This window comes from Lonchura striata, chromosome 22, assembly GCF_046129695.1.
Source record: "Lonchura striata isolate bLonStr1 chromosome 22, bLonStr1.mat, whole genome shotgun sequence".
NCBI lineage: Eukaryota > Metazoa > Chordata > Aves > Passeriformes > Estrildidae > Lonchura > Lonchura striata.
Genome location: NC_134624.1, coordinates 5,904,298 through 5,926,779, shown reverse-complemented (window position 1 = coordinate 5,926,779; position 22,482 = coordinate 5,904,298). Strand labels below are relative to the sequence as shown.

Below are 22,482 nucleotides of genomic sequence, written 5' to 3'. Positions count from 1 at the left end.
GGGTCACGCGGTCCCGGGGCTGCGGCGCCTTCTCGCTCTGAGGGCTCGGGAGACGCTGCTCGCGTGGCCACACTCCGGCCCCCGCAGGAACTGCGTCCAGCGCAGCGCTTCCCCCATGGAATCACAGAATACTCTGAGTTGGAGGGACCCTCAAGGATCATCGAGACCAACTCCTGACCCCGTACAGCACCATCCCCAAGGTCACACCATGTGCCTGGAGGTGTTGTGCAGACACTGCTTAAGCTCTGTCAGGCTTGGTGCTGTGACCAATTCCCTTGGGAGCCTGTTCCAGTGCACAACCATCATCTGAGGAAGAACCTTTTTCCAATATCCAAGCTGAACATCCCCTGACACAACTTCAGGCCATTCCCTCAGGTCCTGTCCCTGGTCACCACAGAGAAGCCATCAGTGTCTGTCCCTTCTCCTCCCCTCAGGATGAGGTTGTAGACTGTCAAGTCTGACCCTCAGTCTGCTTTTCTGCAGGCTGCACAGACCAAGTCTCAGCCACTTCTTATACACCTTCCCCTCAAGGCCCTTCACCATCTTTGTTGCCCTCCTTTGGACGCTCTCTAATGGCCTAGTGTCTTATTTTACAGTGCCCAAAACTGCTATCAGGGTTCAAGGTGAGGCCACCCCAGCCCAGAGCAGAGTGGGACACTCCCCTCCCTTGACCAGCCCGTGATGCTGGGCCTGATGCCCCCAAGACTCAAATGTCCCTCCTGGCTCCAGGGCACTGCTGACTCACATTCAACTTTCTTTCAACCAGGATCCCCAAGTCCCCTCCTGTGACGCCACTCTCCAGCATCTCATTCCCCAGTCTGTTTGTATTATACAGCATTGCCCCATCCCAAGTGCAGAATCTGGCATTTTCCCTTGCTGAACTTCATCTGGTTGGTAATTGCCAAGTTCTCTAAATTGTCCAGGTTTCCCTACAGAGCCTCCCTCCCTTCGAGGGAGTCAACAGCTCCTCCCAGTTTTTTATCATCTACAAACTTGCTCAGTTTCCCTTCCAGTCCTGTGTCCAAGTCATTAACAAAGATGTTAAAGAGCACAGGGCCAATGATGGAGCCCTGCAGGACTCCACTAATGACTGATGCTAACCTAATGTCACCCCAGCCACTGTCACCCTTTGTGGCCAACCCATGAGTCAGTTGCCCATCTATCACATGGAATGTTTACACAGCTGAATGCTGGACATTTTATCTGGAAGGATACTATGAGAGACAGCATCAAAAACTTTACTGAAACCCAAAAAATTACATCTATCACTGGCTGGGTGACTATGTACAAATCACAAACTGGATGGGACTGCTGAGGAATGTGTCTCAAGCTGTTTATTTTCTAGTATTAGTCTCATTACATGGTTATGACAATGGGAGGATTCCAGCAGCTCACATCCCAGGCAGCAGACAAAGAACTTAATGTTACAACTTACTTTAAAAGCTTTTTGAGCAGTCACACAAAGCAAAAGCATATTGACAGTAGTTCTGTCTAACCACTATAAGCACAAGTACCTTTGGTTAAAACAATTCTCGCTTATTTCGAATACAATACCTGCTTTTGAGCCTTAAGATACAATGCACAGAGCTCTTATCATTAAGCTTAGAACTTCCTAATATCTCTCTAGATATACTTTTCTATAACTTAGGGAGTTATTCTACCCAAGCATTAATACACTGACCATTTCTCTATTTGTCCTTACTTTCTACTTGTTGTATAATTTTTCTGCTGACAAATCTTATGGCTACTGCTTAGCTCTGATCACAGTTCTGCTGTCTCTGAGACCTGCCTTTTGCAACTTGTCCAAAGCCTTCTGATTTTAAGGATTCCCACACATCACCTGGCTTTCCTTGATCAACCAGGTGGGATACCTTGCCACAAAAGGAAATCAGGTTTGATAAGCAATTTCATGAAGCCGTTGCTGGCTGTGACCAGTGACTGTGTTGTCTTCTGGGTGTTTTTCAATAACTCCCAGAATAATCTTCTCCATAACTTTATTAGACATTGAAGTGACATTGTCAGGCCTTTAGTTTCTGGGGTATTCCTTGAAAACTGAGCCCTGTGGCCAAACTTCTGCTCTACAGTGGCCGTGGTCCTGTGGCTGGCATGAGGTGTGTCTGATGGGATCCCCAGGTCCTGGTGCAACCTGTGCCACGTGGTCCCAATGTCCCGTCTTACATGCACACTTGGGAACATTGCACAGTCTCAGGATTTCCTCAATGCAGCAGGAGTTGGATAGGCTCAGCTGTACCCCAGACATGGTGCAGACTCAGGCCACCTGCTCACAAATCCAATTCCCCATTTTTGAAATAAAGTACCAATGAGAAGGACAAGAGTTAAAAATGCACTAAATCACTGAAGTAGTACAGGACAAATTCACGGACAAATAAAAAAAGTTATGAAAGATGAAGGAATGATGAAGGAATAACCAAATCTGCAGGAACCAAGAGCCATGAACTGAGAAGTAAAGAGCAGGAGGACACTACAAAAGAAACTAAAATGCCAAAGAACAACTTTGTTTGAACTTTGTGCTCACGAGCATAGAAAAATCCTCACTCGTAGGCTGTGATTGTCCCTTACAGTAGTCATCCTGCCTGCAGTCAGAGCCCAGCTGGGTAGGAGAACATGAGAAGACAGACAGCAGCTAAGACTCAGCTACCTCCCTGCATGTGATTTGGGTCAGGAAAGCTAGACCTCATCTGGATATGACCATCAGGTAAGGGAGAATCCCTGGGAGTTGTCAAAGCTTCTGTTTCACATTCTGTTTTTTATTTTATGTGACTTGACACAGGTCCTGCTTAGAAGAGCCTTGGGGTTTTGAAACCTCCTTGCTCTGCTCCCCTTTACATGACATCTCTCCCTGATGTGGTTGCATGCCCTGCCTGCCCAGTGTGCAAATGAGTGCAGGTCCTTCCACACACATGGTGCCTACATAACCACCAACCCTTATCCATCAGAAAAGGCTCTGTCAGATCCAACTTGTAAATCAAGCCCTGCCTTTTCCTGCAGAACTTGCTGCCTTACCCTGAGGGAATCCCACCTCAGAGCTGTGGGATCTCATACTGTGAAAAACGCTAATCACTTGTTTTAAAATTTTAAAAGTTTAATAGTAATAAAATAGTTATAAAAATAGTAATAAAAATTAGAGCAGTAAGAATTTGGATAATTACAGTTAGGACAATAAAGGACAATAAAAAGCAAATAATTACAAACTTTCAGATGCTTTCCTCTTTAAAGCATGGCTCACTAACAAAGGATTAACCTTTAAAAGCAATAGCCTGCTGCATATATATATCTCATACATGATGCATAAATTATTTTCAAACAAAGGGTGTTCTCTGGTTATGGTTAACTTCTTCCCTTGGTGACTCCTTAAAGATGGAGGGGAGGTGGAAGGATGGGTTTTTTTCTGATAAGGTGTCTTAGGTGTTTTGTTGCTGTTATTTCTGTGCAAATAATTTCTTGATTATCTCATAATTTTCTTGAGTTAGTTAAAAAATATCTTACATTCCATAGTTCCTAACATTATGTTATAGCCTAAAACTATATCTATCACACTACTTCAAAAGGATTAATACAGTACTACAAAATAACTTTCCAACATAACACATAAAGTATTCAATTTAATATTTGCAAAGAGCCAATAATTTAATCTGCATTTTTCACACATACCCATAACATTCTAGAAGAACCAAAGCAAATCATGCTGCTGCTGGCAAATGTGTTTCCATTCCCCAAAACCAGACATCCACCAGAACAGGTTAGTCTGGCTACACAGCAACCCCTCGGCTGGTTCTTCAGCCCATGGCACTCTGTGTTAGGTCTTTTCTTCTGCAAAGCAATAAAAATGTTAACAAGTTGGATTAGTTATACCAGGCAGAACAACCCCAGTGAACAGGAAGGAGGGATGCTTGGGCCAAACAAAACACAAACATGCAGGTAGAACAGGAAATTCAGCAGGAAAAAAACTCCATCTCACTGACAGTCAGGGTGTGGTATCCCACCAGGAGAGAGTCAGAGGCTGTGTTTAGGACCTTGCTCCAGGCTTCAACTAGACCCACTAGTACCCACTGATAGGAAAGGCTGTGCTAATGTCTTTACAAATGAGTTGATTGTTGAGAGTCTTTAAGAGAAATGGGTGTTAATATCTTTGAAATGTGTCTTAATCTACAAAGATCAAGCCACACAAATTTGTTACAGAACCCAAACAGTTTTGACCGGATGGTCTGAGCTTCTGAGTTTCAGGATACTAGGAGAAATGGGTCCACACATAGTCTATTGCAGAACCCAGACAGCCTGAACTTCTGGTGGATCTGCAGAACAAACCCCGAACTTCTTAACTTTGGGGGGAAATGTCAATACATGCTCAAGTGTGGAATATGTGGTAGGCAGTTCCAAAAGACTGTACCTTCCTAGTAACTCAGTCAATGGGGAAAGGAAGAAGGCAAAATGTGGCTGGGAGTTTAAGGAGAAAAGGAAGCTGTGTCCTGTGAAACTGAGAGAGATCCCACAGGGGTATGACCCAGTGGACTCTCTCCCTTTATTTGAATAAAGTTGAAGGACTCTTCTGTCTACTTTGTGGACACTGGCTTTTCCACAGACCACCAATATGTTCCCCAAAGAAATATGGTTTTACAGTGAGTCCCTGAACAAGGTGACAGACTGATGAATTTCTGGCTGTAGCACCACTGTGACTGCTGTTGCCCTTGTCCACTCCTGGCCTTGTCAGTAGCAGGAGAATGGAGTTTGTGATAAGATTGCTAGATGGATTTGTTATAAACGAGAGTTTATTTTAGCCAGATTAAAAAAAAATAAAAATAATTTTATTAACGGTCAAATTCTATCTAGCCAGCCACACAGAAAGGACAGAGCCGAGCCCGGGGTCGACCCTGGGTGTGCAACAAGGAGTCAGCCTCAGCAGAGGTTTTCCCCTATGCCCACACACCTCCATCCTGGCACAGGCGGTTTTTATAGGGAAAATTCTGCCTGAGGCCAAGGTTTTAGCAATCAGTCCTTTCTTCTATTCAGAGTCCATATGTTAATAAGGATTTCTTTTTGGTGATGAGGAGAAAAAATTCAATGTTGAGCATTTACGGGAAGGCTTCATTCACATGGATCTGTCTGAGTATTTCCATTATATCCATCTTGGACGATCAGCACAGACGATCAGCAGACAATGGCCCATCTCCCGGCCGAGCCACATCCGTTTACTTGTAAATCAGTTTCCAGTATACACTCAGTCTCACCTGCAAAAAGGGGGGGTTTGGGGGGGGGAGGAACTAATACAACGGGCATGATTTAACAAGCATCCAATATTACATATTTCATACAAGGAATGGCGCAAATTATATTTACTATACATAACAGATTCTAGATGGATTCTGACTGGAAGCCTTGCAGCATCTACTGGACTTTCATTTATGCCCCAGGTGATTCCCTCTATTTAAACTTTCTATGCTAAGACTGTGGAAGAGGTGGCATGGTGAGACAGGATGCAGTGACTGCCATTTCCTGCTAATACCAGTTCTTGCTCTGTGGACTGAAGTGAGCAAACAACACACCACTCATTTGGACAGCTTATTTCAACAGCTCAGAAGCTTTCATTCTCCCAGTCCTTGTGACAGCCTCTGAGCCACCGAGCATCTACCAGACTTCCTGCTTGCTGATCTAGGGGAAAAAAGAGTCCGGAAGAGAGAAAAGACGCTTTATGGCAGGTGTCTGGCCCTCAGCAAGGCAAAGAGAGCAGAAAGATGGAAAACACAATGCCATTGCAGAGTTGGGAAGACTGAACAAGATATCCCTTCCCAAAGGGAAGACTTTCCCTCCATGCTCTCCTCACTATTTTTAGCCTCTGCTGAGAGGTCTCCTTGGAGACAGATGCATTTCCAGATTGACACTTTGGTACCCCAGTGGAAGTAATTCTCTGCTAGCTTTGAGACTAAAAGAAGAGTTAACACCAATTGTTAATTGTTCAGTGACAAGATGTACCAGGACTTAGCACCTGGACTGTTGTTGGCACAGCTCCTGGTCTAGTTTTAACCAAGCCCCAACCAACTGTGCCAAATGGTGACCTGCAGTGGTATCCATTCTGGATGCAACACTGCACGACCCAGTGGCAGTGCCAGCTGTTCCATGTGCCAGGCAGCAGCATGCACAGACTGAGTCCACAGACCTCTGGCTGGTTCCCCACCAGACCTTGCTCTCCCCTGGGAAGACATGGCAACAGAGGTTCATAGCATCTGCTTGGACATGGTCATCAGGAGACAACCTTGTGGCTATAAGTCACCCTGTGTCCTCTGCAGCATCAAGATTTATATGTGAACACCTACCTGCTGCCGAAGCCAGCACAGGGCTCAGTCAACTGCTAAATCACCTATCAGCACCCTTCAATAGTCAGTTCATGCAGGAAGGTGCCCCAGACTCCAATATCAGCATTTCTTTACCCCAGTGCTCTGTTGAGGTTTGGTGCAGCTGCTCTGGCCTCCCCTCATAGAGGTGGTGTCTTGGCTTGTAACATAAGCATGTATTCTGTTTGCCATCTGTTGGAGGTTGGTCAGTTTTCTTATCTCTTCCAAGAACAATGTCTCCCTCCGGGGAGATATCTTCTGTTAATGGACCATTGAATGACTCACTGCATGACCAGTAAAGTTACATCATCCCATGGTGAGATGCTCCACCCAGAGGGAGGAGCCAAGCATCTTTACCTGCATAAAATCAGCATTTTTGGGACACCAGAGCAGCCCTTCACTGGATTCCCAGAGGAAGACCAGGCCCAACTACTCCATCACCAGACCTTCAGAGAAAACTCCACCCTTCCCCGCTCCAGCAGCATTTCATCTGCCACTCCAGGAGGAGCAGCCACCATTTAACTAGACTATTACCAACACCCTGACTCCTCAGGGTGTCAGGTTTCTGACTCCATCACTAGTTTTGTTTGTACTAATTACTTTCTTTTTTTATTTAGTTTTTCTCCTAGTAAAGAATTGTTATTCCCATTCCCATATCTTTGCGTGAGAGCCTTTTAATTTTGAAATTGTGGTAATTCGGAGGGAGGGGGTTTACTGTTTCCATTTCACAGGAGGCTTTTGCCTTCCTCCACAGACTCCTGTCTTATCAAGCTAAGACAGGTGGCAATGCTGGTTAGTGGGACACAATGGGCTGCTACCAGCCTCCAAGAGATGCCCTGTGCCCTCCCCAGAGAGGGACAGTGATATGTTGGGTGTCACCACTGGTAATGACACACACCAGAGCCATGTATGTCGTTGCCAGTACCCGCAGGCCAGCAGAGTGGGAGGGCTGGGCCTGGTCTGAATGGCAGCTGGTGCTTCCCAGTACCTTGAAGGAAGGAGAGCTGAATAACTACATTGTTTATATTTAAAAAACCAAAGACATCTGTTTGTCAGAAGAGTCTGGGCTGGCCCCAAGACAAATAATATAGTGAGAGAAAATAAACCGTCCCCTAAAAAAAAACCCAAAAGACACAAAAAACCAAACCCCCAGAAGTCTTTTCCAAGAATATCCAAAATCTCCTTAACCTCATCCACTAGACCACCCTGAAGATGGAAATGTCAACCTGTTTCAAGGCAGCTTTGTCAAAGGCACTTTGGTGCAGAAAATGCAGTAAGAGCAGAGCTGCCCTCAGCAGTTGTGTCCCAGTTCCTTGTGCTGGAGCAGGTAGTTCCACATGGACAGCAGTGAGAGTACTTCAGCTGAACTTGCAGACACAGTAAACACAAGGAATTGTATCTGGTATCTCTGGCTCACTTCCCTGGTGGGATAGACTGGTTAGGCACAAGACATTAAGGTAGTTCTGATTTCTCCCTGTTATTCCTGGCTGTTCCTGCAAAGTCAGAGATGGGGGAGGAACCTAGGGGAAATCCTCTTTTTTTGCAGATCAAGCTTTTGCTGAGCAAAACAGCCCATGTCCAGAGCTGAGCAGCACCATCGTGACTGCCTTGTTTTTGGAGTAGGAATTCACTGGAAGAGAGTAGGAAGCACTGATTCCTTCTCTCTGTAGCCTGAGCAGGTGTGAACCTGTTCAGTCAAACAGACATCTCAAAGAGGTAGGATGATTTAAGCAGGAACCTCAGAAATTTATGAAAATAAATGAGTTAAAGAAAAGCAGATTGTGAACAGCTCAGCTCCAGCACAGAGAGCAGCAAGAGCACAGAAAAGCTTTCTGAGGGTCTCCAGAGGCTGCTGTGATTTACCTGGCAGCCTGGGGCTGGCAAGGCTGAGTCTCCATGGAGAAGTGGCAAGAATGGAATGAGAAGCAAGAAGTAGGACCAAAATGCTGAAGACACTTGGATGAAGTCTGACCTGGACAGGGAATCTGATGGCAAGTGGAGCACAGCAAGGGCCAGGTGGGTGGGAGGGCTTGAACCTCAAGTAGCTTCCACCCTCTTCCTTCAAAGCCCTTGCAGAGCTAAAGGGAATCACCCCTGGCATGCGTGTGGCAGAAGAAGGTGTCTGTGGCACAGGAAGATGTCCAGGACACAGGCAGTCTCACAACCTGGACAGTGGTTCATCACCTTTCCTGGCCATCACTGTTCTCCAGCAGACTTGCTCCCTGACACTCCTCTCAGCATTGTGAGCATCAAACCAGGGTGGGGGGTCTGGAGGTGCTGACGCATGTCTGCCCAGAGCCCCTTGAGCAAACTGAAGTGCCTGTGATATGGGAAATCATTACACCAGGGCTTTGCAGTCTGCTGTGTTGCAAGGGACTCTGATGAGGGGGTTTGCAGAGGAGGCAGCACCTTGCACTAGGATTAATATGCTACTGTGTCTAACAGACAGCAAATTTCCGTGTAAAGTAGAGAAACTCATTCTCTTACCAATGCCAGTGCATATTAATTTTGTAAAAATAAGATCCAAATCCTGTTTCTCTCACTTTTGTCAACACTGGTGCATTTTCCCCTCTTTTTTTATGTCTGTGGTTCAATAGGGGCCCTACCCTATGTCCTGCTGGCTGCTGGCCACAGTGCCTTACCAGCCATAGCACTGGGAGGATGGGATTCTATTCCCTCTGTCAGCATTTATTTCTCCCATGGCAGCAGACAAATACACCACACAGGACTCCTCTGTGCTGGTGCACTACAACCCCCTCCTGTAGAGATGCTGCATTGACTGACACTTCTTGGATGTGTTTGCAAGTGTGGCAGTAAGAGTGAATACCACCGTTGGGATTTTCCTTGTCCCTGTTCACTAATCACATTGTCTCTGAAGTCTTTAGAAATTGTGCTGGTTTTGGCTGGGTTAGCGTTAATTATCTTCATGGTAGTTGTTACGGGGATAGGTTTCGAATTTGTGCTGAAAATATGGAGACCAAAATATAGTGTTGACAATACAGAGATGTTTTTCTTACTGCTGAGTGGTGCTTGTACAGACCCACGGTCTTTTCTGCTTCTCACCCTACCCCACCAGGGAGGGGGATAGAGGTGCATAAGGTGTTGGGGGAATACACAGCCAGCACCCAACGGACCCAAGATATATTCTGGACTATACGACATCATGCTCAGTATATAAAGTCGGAGGAAGAAGGAGCAAGGATTTGGCGTTTGTCGCGGTCCCTCGTCCACAGGGGAAGGTCGGGCTCCTCCGCAAAAGGAGCGGGATGGGGCGGGGCGCCGCGTGCAACTCAAATCGCCGTTCTGCCTCTCAGCCAATGGCCGGAGCACCTTCCCGCCGCCAGCCAATGGGAGTGCGGCACTCTCCGCCGCCAGCCAATAGGCTTGGGGGGCGGAGCTTGGAGTAACGCTCGGAGCTGTGGCCATGGCCCCGGAGCGCGGCGACCGCTCGCTCCCCGTCGGTACCGAGGGTCTTCCCCGGGTTTTCCTGCAGAGCCTGCGGACTCTTTTCGATATCCTGGATGACCGACGGCGAGGCTACGTGCACCTACGGGAGATTGAGTCGCGCTGGCGGGGAGCGGAAGCCCAGGAGCTGCCCGCTGGGGTGATGGAAGGATTGCGGCAGGCGGCGCCGGCCAGCGGGTACCTCACCTTCGAGAGGTTCGTACTGGGGCTGCGGGCGGCCCTGCCTGGGACTGAGCCGCCGGTGGAGGGTGGCAGCGGCGGACAGCGGAGCGCGGAGAAGCCGCCAAGCCCTCGCTGTTCCGAGGAGCGGCGGGGAAAGAGCGCCGGACAGCGGGAACGGGGGCACGGCCAGCCCCGAGGCCGCGGTGAGTGGCGGGACTGGCTGGGGGTCTTCGGGCTCGCGGGGATGATGGCAGCGCCAGGGCCGGGGACTGGCGCTCGGAGGTCGGGGTGGGATCCCGCGGCTCACCCTGCTCCCCTGTGCCCTCTTCTGGGCACAGACCCGACGGTTCCTGCAGGGCCGCTGTGAAACTCCCCCAGTTATTGTTAGTACTGGTTTGGCTTCGCTGAACTCCGATTCCGGCGCGAATATCCCAGCGCCGCCGCTCGTCCAGGGCTGTGCTCCCCTCGCGATGCGCCGGGCTATTTATAGCGCTGACAGGAGGAATTAAGGTCTTTGCCGTAATGTGTCCGTGGTTGTCCCCTGGCGTAGAGTCTGTCCTGACCATTTCCGGGGGTGGGTGGCACAGCTGGACTTCTCGGAGAATGGCTGGGTCCTGAGGACCCCAAAGCCGAGCAGCTTCGCTGGGGTGAAGCTGCGGTCATTGAGCAGCCGTGTGCTGGGTGGGCTTTGTGCTGGGCTGGCTCTCAGGAATGATTCCTTCATGATGTCATGCATGGTTTAGACAAAAAATGCAAGACCTGATCCAGCTTTTTGGTTTGGATCATTCCACAGCACTATTCCCAATAACAAATAATTAATCAATGAATAAATGGGAGAGCAGTACCAGGACGATGCTGTCCTAGGCTCTGCTCACAGAGCTCACCTGTACATCCCTGTGGACTCTGCCCTTTTCACGGGATCTGGGCTCCCTGTGCTGGCTCTGCCAGAGCCCTCCAGGGTGGTACATTGAGCATAGCGTGGGGGAGACTGTTTCGCTGGCATCTTGATTTGTTGCTAGTCAGTAGAAGATGTTATAAGGAAAACAAGGCTTCTGGGCTTATCTGGGTAATAATTCTTTATCTAGGTTTGTGAAGTGCTTTGAGATCAGAGGAAACAAAGTCTGTGTGCAGAGCCGGTACATGTTATTGCACCACCTGAGTGCAATGACTTCCTCCACCTTGGGTAGATCAGGCTGGTTTGCCTTCCCAACCCAGTTGCTTCTGCTGGGTGGAGAAGAAACTTTTAACTGTGACTGAGGTTCTCTGCTTTCCATTTTTGCCTCCAGATTAACCACTGGAGCTACATATAAGGGAATATTATTATGCAGACTAACTTTTCTATCATCAAGAGTGTAAATCTGGAAAAACCTGAAAAAAATCCGGCTTGCTGAATAGACAGCAGGTTGAAAGCTCTGCCCTGGGAAGAAGCAAGCAGATGACTGCAGCAGCTTTCTGCTTGCTGAGGCTCTTTCCATTACAGGGTGATGTTCTATAATTGTCCAGAGCCTGTGGGCAGGGTTAGTGCCTCAGCCGTTACTGCCAGCATCCCACACTGCAGGGCTGTATTTTGCCAAGAGGCCTGAGTTTCAGGTTCATTTGGCAGCTTAGAAAATGGTACAACTCAGATACTCCATTTCTTTTAGCTCTACATCCTGCACAATTGCCCAGTGTGCCACTCTACAGGTGGTTTCCCAGGGTGCAGTTGAACAGGTGGATGTTCTCAGCTGGCTGCAAGGGAGTTGGGCAGTGTTGTGACAGGATATGTCTCCATCTCTGCTGCAGAGATGTGTGGTGGGTGCTGGGAGCTGCCTGTGGCTGCAGGAAGACCTGTCTCCACTAAGATTATATCATTTGGGTGTGAGGCTACTCTGAGCCTCCAGCTGCATGTGGTAGCTTCTGTAAGACCCCAACCAAGTGCAGTGAGATGATGTATTGGTACTCATAAGCTGCAGCGAGTGGGAGGAAATGCTCCCTGCCTGCATTTTGGTGGAAGAGTGTGCTCACAGAGGGCCTTCCCAGCTCTGCTTTAGGTCTGAGGAGCATCTACACATGTCAGAGGTGATTTGGATGTGACTCATGGCAAAATGGCAGAGGTTGGGGTCAGGTGGTTCTCCTGGCATGTCCAGGGGTGCAGTGAGCCAGTGGGACAACAATTCTGTTCCCTCTCCCACACTAACCTCTGCTAGCATGTGGGCAGACCTCAGAAGTGCTTCTGAGGTCCCTGCTTAAATCAGCTTCCAGCTTCTCTTCAGCCCAGCAGTGCTGGTGCAGTCTGCAAGCTGCTGCTTGGCACCCCATGGTCCCTGGGGAGCCAACAGCACCCACTGGACACAAGGATGCTGAGGTGGATATTGGAGAAGTCACAGGGCAGGGAAGTCACCATAATGATGTCCCTATGTACCTGGTGCCATCACAGCAGTGTCTGAACGCATTGCTCTTGGGGGTCTTTAGTCCAGTAGTTCCCCTGTGAGCTGGGACCTGGAGAAGTCAAGGCACAGAGCAGAAAGAGCCCGGAAGTGTGTCATGGCCCTGGGGACTGGCTCCTCCCCAGCACAGTGCTTTCCCTTGGTCCAGAGGTGGCTTGGCTCTAGCATCTGGAGAGCTGCTGTTGGCATTAGCTGGAGGGAGGGGATGGTTTGTAGGGGCTTCTCTGGGCCGTTGCCAAGGGTACTTGTGGAGAAATGTAAAACAGCCATGAGGTGTCTGCTTGCCCTGGGCAGAGTGGGTCCCAGAGGAAGGAAGGAGCCTGTCCATTATCACATGGCAGGATCTTTTCCACTTCTGGTGATCTGATCCTATTCTTTCCCTAAGAACAACTATCCCAGCTCATTAGCAGGGGTCCTACTTTTAGCCACTAGCTTGTCAGCTCAGGTGTGCGGAGCTTGGTTGGTTAACCAGGAGCTCTTGCTTATCACGGGTGCAGCTCAGCTCAACCCAGCACTTTTAAGTAACTGTAGCAAAAAAAAGTTTTATCATGTGTTTGTCCTGCAGCTCCTATCAGAAGTGCTTTTGGCTTTGCCTTGGGATTCTGACTGTTGAGAGTATCTTTGGTTTTGGGGCTGTTCCTCAGTTTTTTTGAGCAGGACATACTACATGTCCTAGGTCTGCTAGGACAATGTATGTGGTCACACCAGTCTTGCTGGGTTCCTCCCAGATAGATTTGGGTATATGAAACCAGAGGGAGCTGGCAAAGCAGATGGATGGGTGATATCAAATACTTTGTGTTCGCAAATGCTTTATGTTCACTGATGTGCTAGAGACCTGTCTGTGCCAGAGTACTTGCTGGGAGGTGGAGTGAGATACTGTGATGGACTAGAAGGAGGACTTTGCCCATGGTGACTTCTTTCCCCAGTGACACAAAGTGACAAACTGAGGTGTCGCATTGCCTGCGCCCCGAGCCTGTCTTCTGTCCCTGAACCAGTGTGACTGTGGCAGCAGAGGCAGCCCTGGTACAGGGCTCCCACACTTCGTACCTTCAAGATGAGGAGTGGCTCCTGTGGCCATGGCTTGACGTTCCCCCCCGCCCCCCCCCCCAGCCCCCTGAATTATCAGGCTAGCCCAGAGGTCCGAGGCTTTGAGGGGAGGAATATCAGGAGATGGCAAAGGTTTCCAAAAGAGGCTCTTACCCCAGGTATGTTGGTTCAGCTCTCTTTATTCTGTGGTGTCCAAGGGGAGAGCGGGGCAGAAGAAGACGAACAGGAAATGTCAGGGGTCTATATAGACTTTGGACAGGGTGGGCTTCCCTGGCTCTCCACCAACCCCATCGGGGCAGGAAGGAGGGGTCCAGAGTTATCCTGATCAGAGTCACAGGGTCCTGGGGAAGGGGAAATAGAGTGTCCATGAGCTCACTGTAAAAATGGCTGTCTTCTCCTGCCATATATCCTTCCTCTCTCATGTCCATGTGCTCAGCTGAGGAAACTTGTGAAGCAGAGGGAAGAAAATTGCCTGCCCCTGTGGTGCTGCACACCCTCTCCTGGGACTCACAGCCCTTCATGTGCCTGCGGCAGGGAACGTGCAAGACCTGTGCCAGGCAGCTCTGGTTGGATGTGCGAGGGGTGGGGGTGCCTGGCAGACGCGTGGGGAGCTGTCTTGGGGAAAGGGCATTTTCCCCAGCTGCCTGCCATCACTTGCCGGCTCCCTGCTGCTCTTCTTGAAAAGCCAAGTTGGGAATGGAACTCTTGAGGAAGCCTGTGTGCAGCCAAGCTGTGGGACTGAGTGGGTGGCATGAGAGAGGGTGTGCTGGGCACTTGGCTGGGGACTGGGGCAGGAAGGAAGTGAGCACCAGGCTGTTATCCAGACTTGCCTGGGGATGTGCTGGCTGTACCCCTGGCTGCCCTGATGCTGTGGTTTGGGACAGTGGGGTGTCAGGGTTCTACTCTACCAGCTCACATAGCAGTGGATTGGAGCTGGCTTGGCTGTGACTGCAGGGCTGCGTTTCTGGTGAGGGTGAGCAGTGTGAGGATTGTATGGCCTTTACTGCAGGAGCCCAGGGAATTCCTGCTCTGGCTGATAGGCAGGAGGTGCCTGATCCAGCCTGGAATCTGCCAGTATGAACTTAATCTTCAAAAACAAGTTATGCATAGATTTGCATTAGTGCCATGTGGTTTTAGTAGATTGGTCTTCTGCAAGATAGGATGTTGGGGGTTTAACAAAATTTTGGAAAATCTACAGTCTGATTTACATTATTGCATCATAGACATAGTGTATGGGCTGGATATCTACATGGCCAAGTCCATCACCAAGCAAGAACTGCCTTCAAGAGAAGTTGGTTTCCTGGCAGAGCTAATGCCACCTGAATGGAAGCAAGGTGTCCCATGAGGACACGTCAGGGCAGGCAATATCAGTAATGGTTTAGTTGCCCTGGCTGGGAGTGGACCAGCTTTTCCTGGAAGCTACTTGTTTTCTACAGAAGATGACTGAGATCTGTTGCCAGCCTGGCACAGCTGAGTCAGTCATCTGTTCTGCCTGGACAAAAACAGGAATAGGTATTCAGGCTGGTGGTTTGCTCAGTCTCTCCCTGTTTGCAAGACTGCCCTGCAGATCATCTCACAGAAGTGGCCCTGGGGAGGATTTTGTTGAAAGTAGCTTGTGGCCTCCTGCCTTCCTCTGTTCCAGGTGGTGATGTAAAGTCTGCTGGGCAGCCCCACGAAGACAGTGGCTACCCAGGGACTGGGGACACTCGGAGGCTTCAGAGAGGTCGTGCAGAGCACCGGAGACACACCATCACCAATGGCATGGACTTCAGCATGGTAAGGGAGTATTGTGGGCTCCTGTAAGAAGGGGAAGGTGGGTTGCAGAGGTCCCTCATTGCTGATGCTACCTCTGGGCTTTGGCTTCCTCTCTGTCCACCCTGCACAAGTGAGTTGTGGGACATAAGACAAATCCTGATATTTGGATATGAAGGTCTGTTGATGTGTGTGGATGTATATTATTTCCAAGTTGCTTTCCTGAATCATGCCAGACAGGAAGGAGGTGGATCCTTCTCCCAGAATGGGGTCAGCTCATGAAGCCAGTGTGCTGGCTGCCTTCCCCATGGGCAAGGTCTTGGGAAGAGGAAGACAAAGGTGGAGGTGTGGGAACAGATGGATCTCTGGGCCTTAAGAGCACCCCAGCGAGGGTCAGGTATGCTTTGTGCTGTCAAGCAGTGGGGCCAGGCTATGCCCCCTCCCAGATGTTCCATATAGATCAGGGCTCAAACATGCGGCTTCTCTTGACTTCCAACAGCTAACAAAGCAGAGAAATCTGCACTTGGCTTTCTTGCTAGCAAAGCAGAGAAATCCACACTGAATTTACCAAGGCAGCCCAGGATGGAGGGGTTCGCTCCCCTCTCTCCACCGCTGAGTGGAGAGACCTGGATAAAATTGCCTGGGTGATCTCATTTGCTCCCAGATGGAATGGAGTAGCTGCCTGGGCATGCTGTCCACAGGCTCAAGCTAAATCGTCCTGGGCAGAGAGCCAGGTCCAAGCTTGCAGGATGAGTACTTGGTGGTGCTGTCACCACTGCATTTTTGCTCCTTGCCCCCTGGTGTCACCCTGCTCCTGCAGCCCAACAGGCCTCACCAGCAGTGCTCAGCCTGTCGCTGGCCTTGGGGGACACAACATGCCCCATGGGTGACATCCATGTGCCACCCTGGGGAGGGGATGTTTGTGCAGGTAGTTTGCTGAGCTTGCAGCCTTGAGAGGGACCTCTGCTGGGAGGTGCTGATAAGAAGTGATAAATGTCGCTCTGTTTATCTGGGATTGAGGGCTCTGTTTCTTGGGGTTTTGGGAGTTGGGGAGAGAGGAAGGTCTCTGCTTCCCTTCTCTGTGTGTGCAACTCTGGGCTGGAGTACATCTCAAGGTTCCAAGCTCAAGATCCTCTGAGGGGAGTGTTGGCCACCATGTCTTTCCCCAGTTCTACCATAAGCACTCTTGCTCAGGGTTTGTGTTGCCCTGGTCTCTATTCCCCCAAGGTATCATGTGGGCAGTGGGAGGGACGTCCCCTCCTGCCCTCTCTCCCTAGATGTTGCCAAGTGCTGCACTGCCTTTCTGTGCTTTTGACCCCAGAGAAAGGGCGTCTCGCTCTTCCCTGACACCCTGAGCACAGCCTTAGGTGCTGTTTCCAAGCCTACAGAGACAGCTGGAGCAGGTTTGAGTCCAGCAAGGACTGAATCTTTGTACAGTCACCTCCCTTACCCCTTCCTGCCCCAGTGTTGGGTTCGCAAGGGACAAGGAACTCTGCCATTAGACTAATTTGCCTAAAGCCCTTGGGGAATTGCAGCACCGGTGTCTATCCTACATCCTGAAGTGCACCAGGACTGGTTCCTCCTGAGCAGGGAAGCAGAGCTGTGGAGGCTGTGCTGCAGCTCCAGGAACCTTTGCACCCTGTCATCTGGTGCTCACTTGCTCAGCTGGTGTTTTTCCAGCCAGTCCCTCATCTGTTAACCTTATTTTCCCATGGCCATGAGGGTGGCTGGGATGAGACCTTCCCTGAAAGGTGGAGCACTGTCATTTGTAAGCAGCCCAGGGCACAGCTCTGTCCCCTTTGCTTTACAAGCCACTGAGCACCAGCCAAGTACAGTGCTTTGTCTTTTTCCTGCACCAAGTGTCTCATCCTGACGAGATGCTGCCTGTCCCACACTGGGCAGGGCTGGCAGTGTTCCTCTGCTCTGGGGGATGCTCCTTCTTCCTCTGGTCTCTGTGCTGGCCAGCAAGCCCTGTGGGAGGGGGGGTAGACAGGCAGCGGTGGGCTGCACCCTCAGCTGGATGGGGGTCCTTGCCACATACAGCACCTTCTTCGTGCCCCTCAGCAACAGCACTAAGGCTCTGCACTTCTTTCTCTGGGTACGTCCCTTTGGGCCATTGGAGAAGGGTGGGGGTCAGGGGGAGGTTTTGTGTTGCAGAGAGCATTTCCAGGAGCAGCAGCAGCAGGAGCAGCCCCAGTGTAATGGGTGGCAGGTATGGGATGCAAAGAGGCTTTGGGGCTGGCAGTGGGGATGTGGAAATGCTGATGGCCTGAAGAAGGTCTTGGTATGGTGCCACTTATCCACAGGGTTCTGTTCAGGGTCACTTCTGAGCTGCACCATTCCTGATGCCCTCCAAAGGAGGAGGTTCTGGTGCATCCAGCATTTTCTGGGTAACCAAAGTGTCTGGTGCCTGTGGAGCCCAGGCTGTGCTGTGGGTGAAGGCCAGGCTGTGTTGTGGCAAAGAAGGCAGAGGCAGCAAGGCAGGAAGTTCCCCATGCCCTTGGGAGCTGGGGGAACAGCCTCATATTGAAAAGAGGAGAAGGGCCATGGGGTCACAGGGTGAGGGTGATGAATGGGTCACTGCATCAGTTGCTCTGATCCCCAGGGATGTCCCCTCATCCCTTTCTGCCTCTCTGATTGCCGGTGCCAGTGTGGCGCCAAGGGACAGCAGGAGCAGAAGGTAACAGTGGAATGAGGACCGTGAATCCCCTGTGGATGTGGGTGAAGCCCCCTGCTCTGTGGCAGCCTTGGGTCCTGCTTGGCCTATTCCAAGGGGTTGCTCTGGGGACAGAAGCCTCAGGCACGCTCATAGCAGCTCTCCGGGCACAGCAAGGACCCCACTGCTCTTCAGATGATGCTGGTGCAGGAACCTGAGCAATTGGCAGAGATCTTCTGCAGGGAGGTGTGGTGTGCTATGCTCTGCTCAGCTTCATGTGCCTCCAGGGATGAGGCAGACTGGGGAAACCGGGCTGCAGTTTTTCCCTGACTTCCAGCCTGCACAGTGAGCTAGACTCTTCAGTGTTCACCAAAATCCAAATGTGTCTGTTCTGGGGCTGACACTCACACCCCAAAGAGAGCTGGGGGCAGCTGCAGGCTGCCTCCTGCTGTCTCCCTGGGTAAATAGGTGAAGAAACATGTACCTGCAATGGTGAGCAGGAGGGTAGAGGTGACCCAAGTGTCCTTCACGCAGTTTGATTTTTCTCCCAACCTGGAGAACTTTTCTTCCAAAAATCTTCCTCCAAGCAGTGTCAGGCAGTAGTAATTTTCCTGCTCCTCTTCAGCTTTTCCTGGGGAAAGGGGCTGAGACCCTTACCTGTATCCACATGCCCCCACACCTCATGAAGAAACTCCTGGGACTTGAGAAAGCCTTGGTGGGGAGTGGGTGACATCCATGTGCTCTGTCCTGCAGCTGAAGTACATGAAGGAGCTGGAACAGGAGAAGGATTTCCTGTTGCAGGGCCTGGAGCTTATAGACCAGGCTCGAGAGTGGTACCACCAGCACATCCAGCTCATGCAGGAGCACCAGCGGCTCCTGGGGAAGAGGAGAACCAGTGCTGTGAGTCTGGGGCTTCTTCTGGCAACATGTGGGTTTGGAGATCAGGGCTGGGAGGTGGCTGGACTTGGAGATGACCCCATGGTAACCTCTTCTTCCTCCCATCCTGCAGGATTTCCCTGAAGGTGGCCAGAGTCACCTGGGGCGCCTGGTCCCCAAGCTCCAGGAGGTGAACCGCTGCCTGGGTGACCTTCTTTCCACTTCCAGCAAGGTGAGAACAGCACATCAGCAGCTTGAGGTTCTTTGTGTGATCTTAGGAATCATCCTGTCCCTCCTATGTTGGTGGCTGGGCTGATATTGGAGCTGCCAGAGTTTCCCCCAGCTCGGGGAAGATGATGGAGGACAGCCAAGAGGACAGCACAGCTGCTCTTACGACACCTTGAAGTGGGCTGGAGGATGCTTTGGGGACCTAAAGGAGACCCCTAAAAAGGTACAGCCATTGTCAAGGGACTAAGGAGCCTGACTTCTGAGGTGCTGAGTCAGCCAGTTCAGAGGTGACTGTCCTGCTGGGTAGAAGCCAGGCACACTAGAAGGAATGCTTCCCCATTCACAGGGCTGGAGACCCTGTGATGGCCTGTGCTGGGATTTTAATCCTCTGCTGGGCTTCTCTCAGTTCTTTGCGTGCCATAGAAACATCTCACCTTGAAGAAGGCCTGGGAAGAGCCACAAGGTAGAAGGTTCAGTATCTCATCCCTTCATCTTCTCTACAGACAGCAAACCCCTCCTCAGCACTGAGCAGGTTAGTCCCTGTGACATCCCCAGCCTCCACAGGCTCCCAGCAAGCCATCAACATGCTGAAGGAGCAGAATCGGCTTCTCACCAAGGTATGTGGAGCTACAGGTGGAGGAGATGTCCTTGGGGGTGCTGGGAAAGGAAGGTGATAGGATGGTACTGGGGAAGGAATGACAGGCAGTGGGAAGTGTTCCTTCAGCTTAGCCAGACTTGGTCATCCCAGAGAAGGGGGTGTGGGCTGCATGTGGAGATGTGGAGACCCTCTGGCACACAGCTGTGCCCAGCTGTCTCCAGCTGTTTGGTGGGTGAGTCAGTGGCAGGGATGGGACAGTCCTGCCAGAGGGAAAAGACTGTGACAAATGGAGGTCAGAAGAGAATGCAGATGCTGCAGCTGTGGGCTGTCAGGGAAGAGATGGTCTACCATCTCAGGCCAGGGCCAGGCTCACTGCTGGGGTTTTCTGTCCCAGCACATGGCCACAAAGATGCTCTGGGAGCCAGAGTCCCTCTGCTCTGGAGCCAGGCCAGGACAGCTGGGGGTGTTCACCAGGAGAAGGGAAGAACAGGGAGACCTCAGAGCCCCTTCCAGGGCCTAAAAGGCCTCTATGAGAGCTGGAGAGAGACTTTGAATAAGGACCTGGAGGACAAGGGGGAATGGCTTCCTACTGCCAGAGGGCAGGGTTAGATGGGATAGTGGGAAGAAATTGTTCCTGTGAGAGTGGTGAGGTCCTGGCACAGGGCGCCCAGAGAAGCTGCCCCATCCCTGGAAGTGTCCAAGAACAGGTTGGACAGGTTTTGGAGCGCTGGTTCTAGTGGAAGGTGTTTCTGCCCCTGGTTAGGGGCTGGGATGAGATGGGCTTTACTGTCCTCCTACCCAAAGCCTGTGATTCTGTGGTTCTATGAAATTTTACCAGCAACACAACCAGTTGCCAGCTGTTTCCTCCTCTAACCAGCATTTTCCTTCCCTGTCTTGTGCAGGAGGTGACTGACAAGAGCGAGCGCATCACCCAGTTGGAGCAGGAGAAATCTGCCCTGATCAAGCAGCTCTTCGAGGCTCGTGCCCACAACAATCATGAGATGAGCCAGCTGGACTCCACCTTCATCTAGTACATGCCTCCTCCCCTGCCCCATCCCCAAGCTTACCTGGGGGTTTCAAGGGACTTTTGTCCCAAATTCATCACACCTGCTGCTCCAGGTGTTGTGTCTCAAGGTCTAGGGCTGCTGGTGGCATCTCTGTGCAAGGAAGGCAGGACTCCTCTTGGGGAGCATCCCTGCCCTGCTGATGGTTTATCAGCCATGCTGCTCCTTTCCTGGTTCTAAGTGGGCTAAAGGGATGCTGTCCCCAGCCCTGTGACCCCCAGCATGTAGAAGACATGGCTGCTGTCTGTGCTGCCTGTGTGGGGTGAGCTGCTGTGGTCTTGCTGACTTAGGCTGGATTTTGGGTGCTCTTGGGAAAAAGTGATGTGTCTTCAACACTCTAGCTAGCATCTCCAGACAAGCCTGGCCCTTAGAGGGAGCTGGCTCCTGCTTGTGTTGCTGTTGGAAGACAAGATTGGAAATTCAAGGAGGCATACCTGGCCCCTCTCTGCTGCCCATGTACCTGCCAGAGGTACTGTCCTGGCTCTGTAGTGCCCAAACTGGTGGTTCTCATGGCAACCACTCTGTCGTGTTTGTGGTAGTGATACCAGAGTTGCTGTTTACATGTCTGTAGACTCCTGTAGGGAATGAGCCATAGACCCAGCCAAGATAGCCTACACCTCTGAGCTGCTGTTTTGGGCTGTTGACAAGTTGAGACAGATACCTTACTCTTTACTTGGCTTTACCTGACAAATATTTCCTGATATCTGCCAGAATAAGATTATTTGCATGATGACTGTGAAAGGAGAAGTGATGTTTCGTAGCCTGAGGATGCTCACATCAGCCTGACCTCACAGAGGGGCTTTAGAACTTGGTTTTGTATTTAACTGAGTTTGGGACAGAGCAGAGGCTGACAGCTTTTCCCTGTGCACATCTCCACATGGAGAAATGGCAGCTCTGCCTCACATGATTGTGGAGGCTACTGCCAGGGATGACATCTTGACTGTGAGCTGCACTCCTCTGCAGGTGTCTTGAGGGGTGGTGGTGGTGGTTCAAGATGGATCCTATTAGATGGTACATCTCAGGACTCCTCCTGCTTCCCACCCAGCTCGGTGATGATGCTTGAGCTGAATGACATTTGACTCTGGCTCGGTACTTGGTATCTGTGGTACTTTCACTGGAGATCTCATTTAGCACAGCCTGGCCCTCTGTATCCCCAAGTCCAGGACCTTTCTCTCTGGTCTGGTTGGTCTGACTCTCCAGGCATGATGCTGGGCACTGAACTGAGCTGGGCAGAAGGTGCTGGCTCTGCCCTGAGCTGACACATGCAGGCCAATTCTGTTCTCACTTCTGTTCTTATCTGTCAGGACTCTCTGTCCCATCCAGCTGTTTTCTTTGAGACTGAACCTGAGCTAAAGCTCTCTGCAAGGCATGAATCCCTGGTCTGCCCTGTGCCTGCAGCTGGAGTGGGGATCAGCAGAGTACCAGGGAGATGGTGGAGGAGGGGCAGCAAGGCCATGGCTAGTCATGTCCCCTGTCTGCAGGGGTGTTGGATGTCAGTTGTCCCCTGGGCATCACTGCCTGCCATCCTTTTTGTGATGCCTCCTCTAGTGTCCAGTGCCTGTTTTGCCTGAGGTTAATTAGAAATTAAACCTTTTTATGAGGGTTACCTGTCTGTAGGGATAATAAAGTGGGGTGACCTATTTAATTTATCGTTTTGTCTCTTCCCTAAATCACCCCATCTACTGCTGTCAGCCCTGAAGTCCCTGCCTGTCCTGTCTCTCAGAATGCAGGGGGAGCTGAAGCTGCAATCTGGTGAGCAAACAAAGAGCCCAGAGGTCTCTGCACCTGGACACGTTTCCATGTCCTTTCCCATCACCTCTAGGCTTCCCAGGGACTGGGGATACCCTGTCCCCTGCTGTGG

At 50.8% G+C, this 22,482-nt stretch overlaps 1 protein-coding gene across 1 annotated transcript; it reads left to right on the top strand.

Moving 5' to 3' along the window:
* The first annotated feature begins 9,664 nt into the window (after window positions 1-9,664).
* SAPCD2 (suppressor APC domain containing 2) lies at window positions 9,665-22,139 on the top strand. The gene is given in 7 exon segments (XM_021533647.3): window positions 9,665-9,740; window positions 9,743-10,177; window positions 15,090-15,223; window positions 18,609-18,755; window positions 18,865-18,963; window positions 19,463-19,576; window positions 20,460-22,139. Coding segments are annotated over 7 exon segments (1,134 nt in total). The 3' UTR covers window positions 20,589-22,139.
* The last annotated feature ends 343 nt before the right edge of the window (window positions 22,140-22,482 follow it).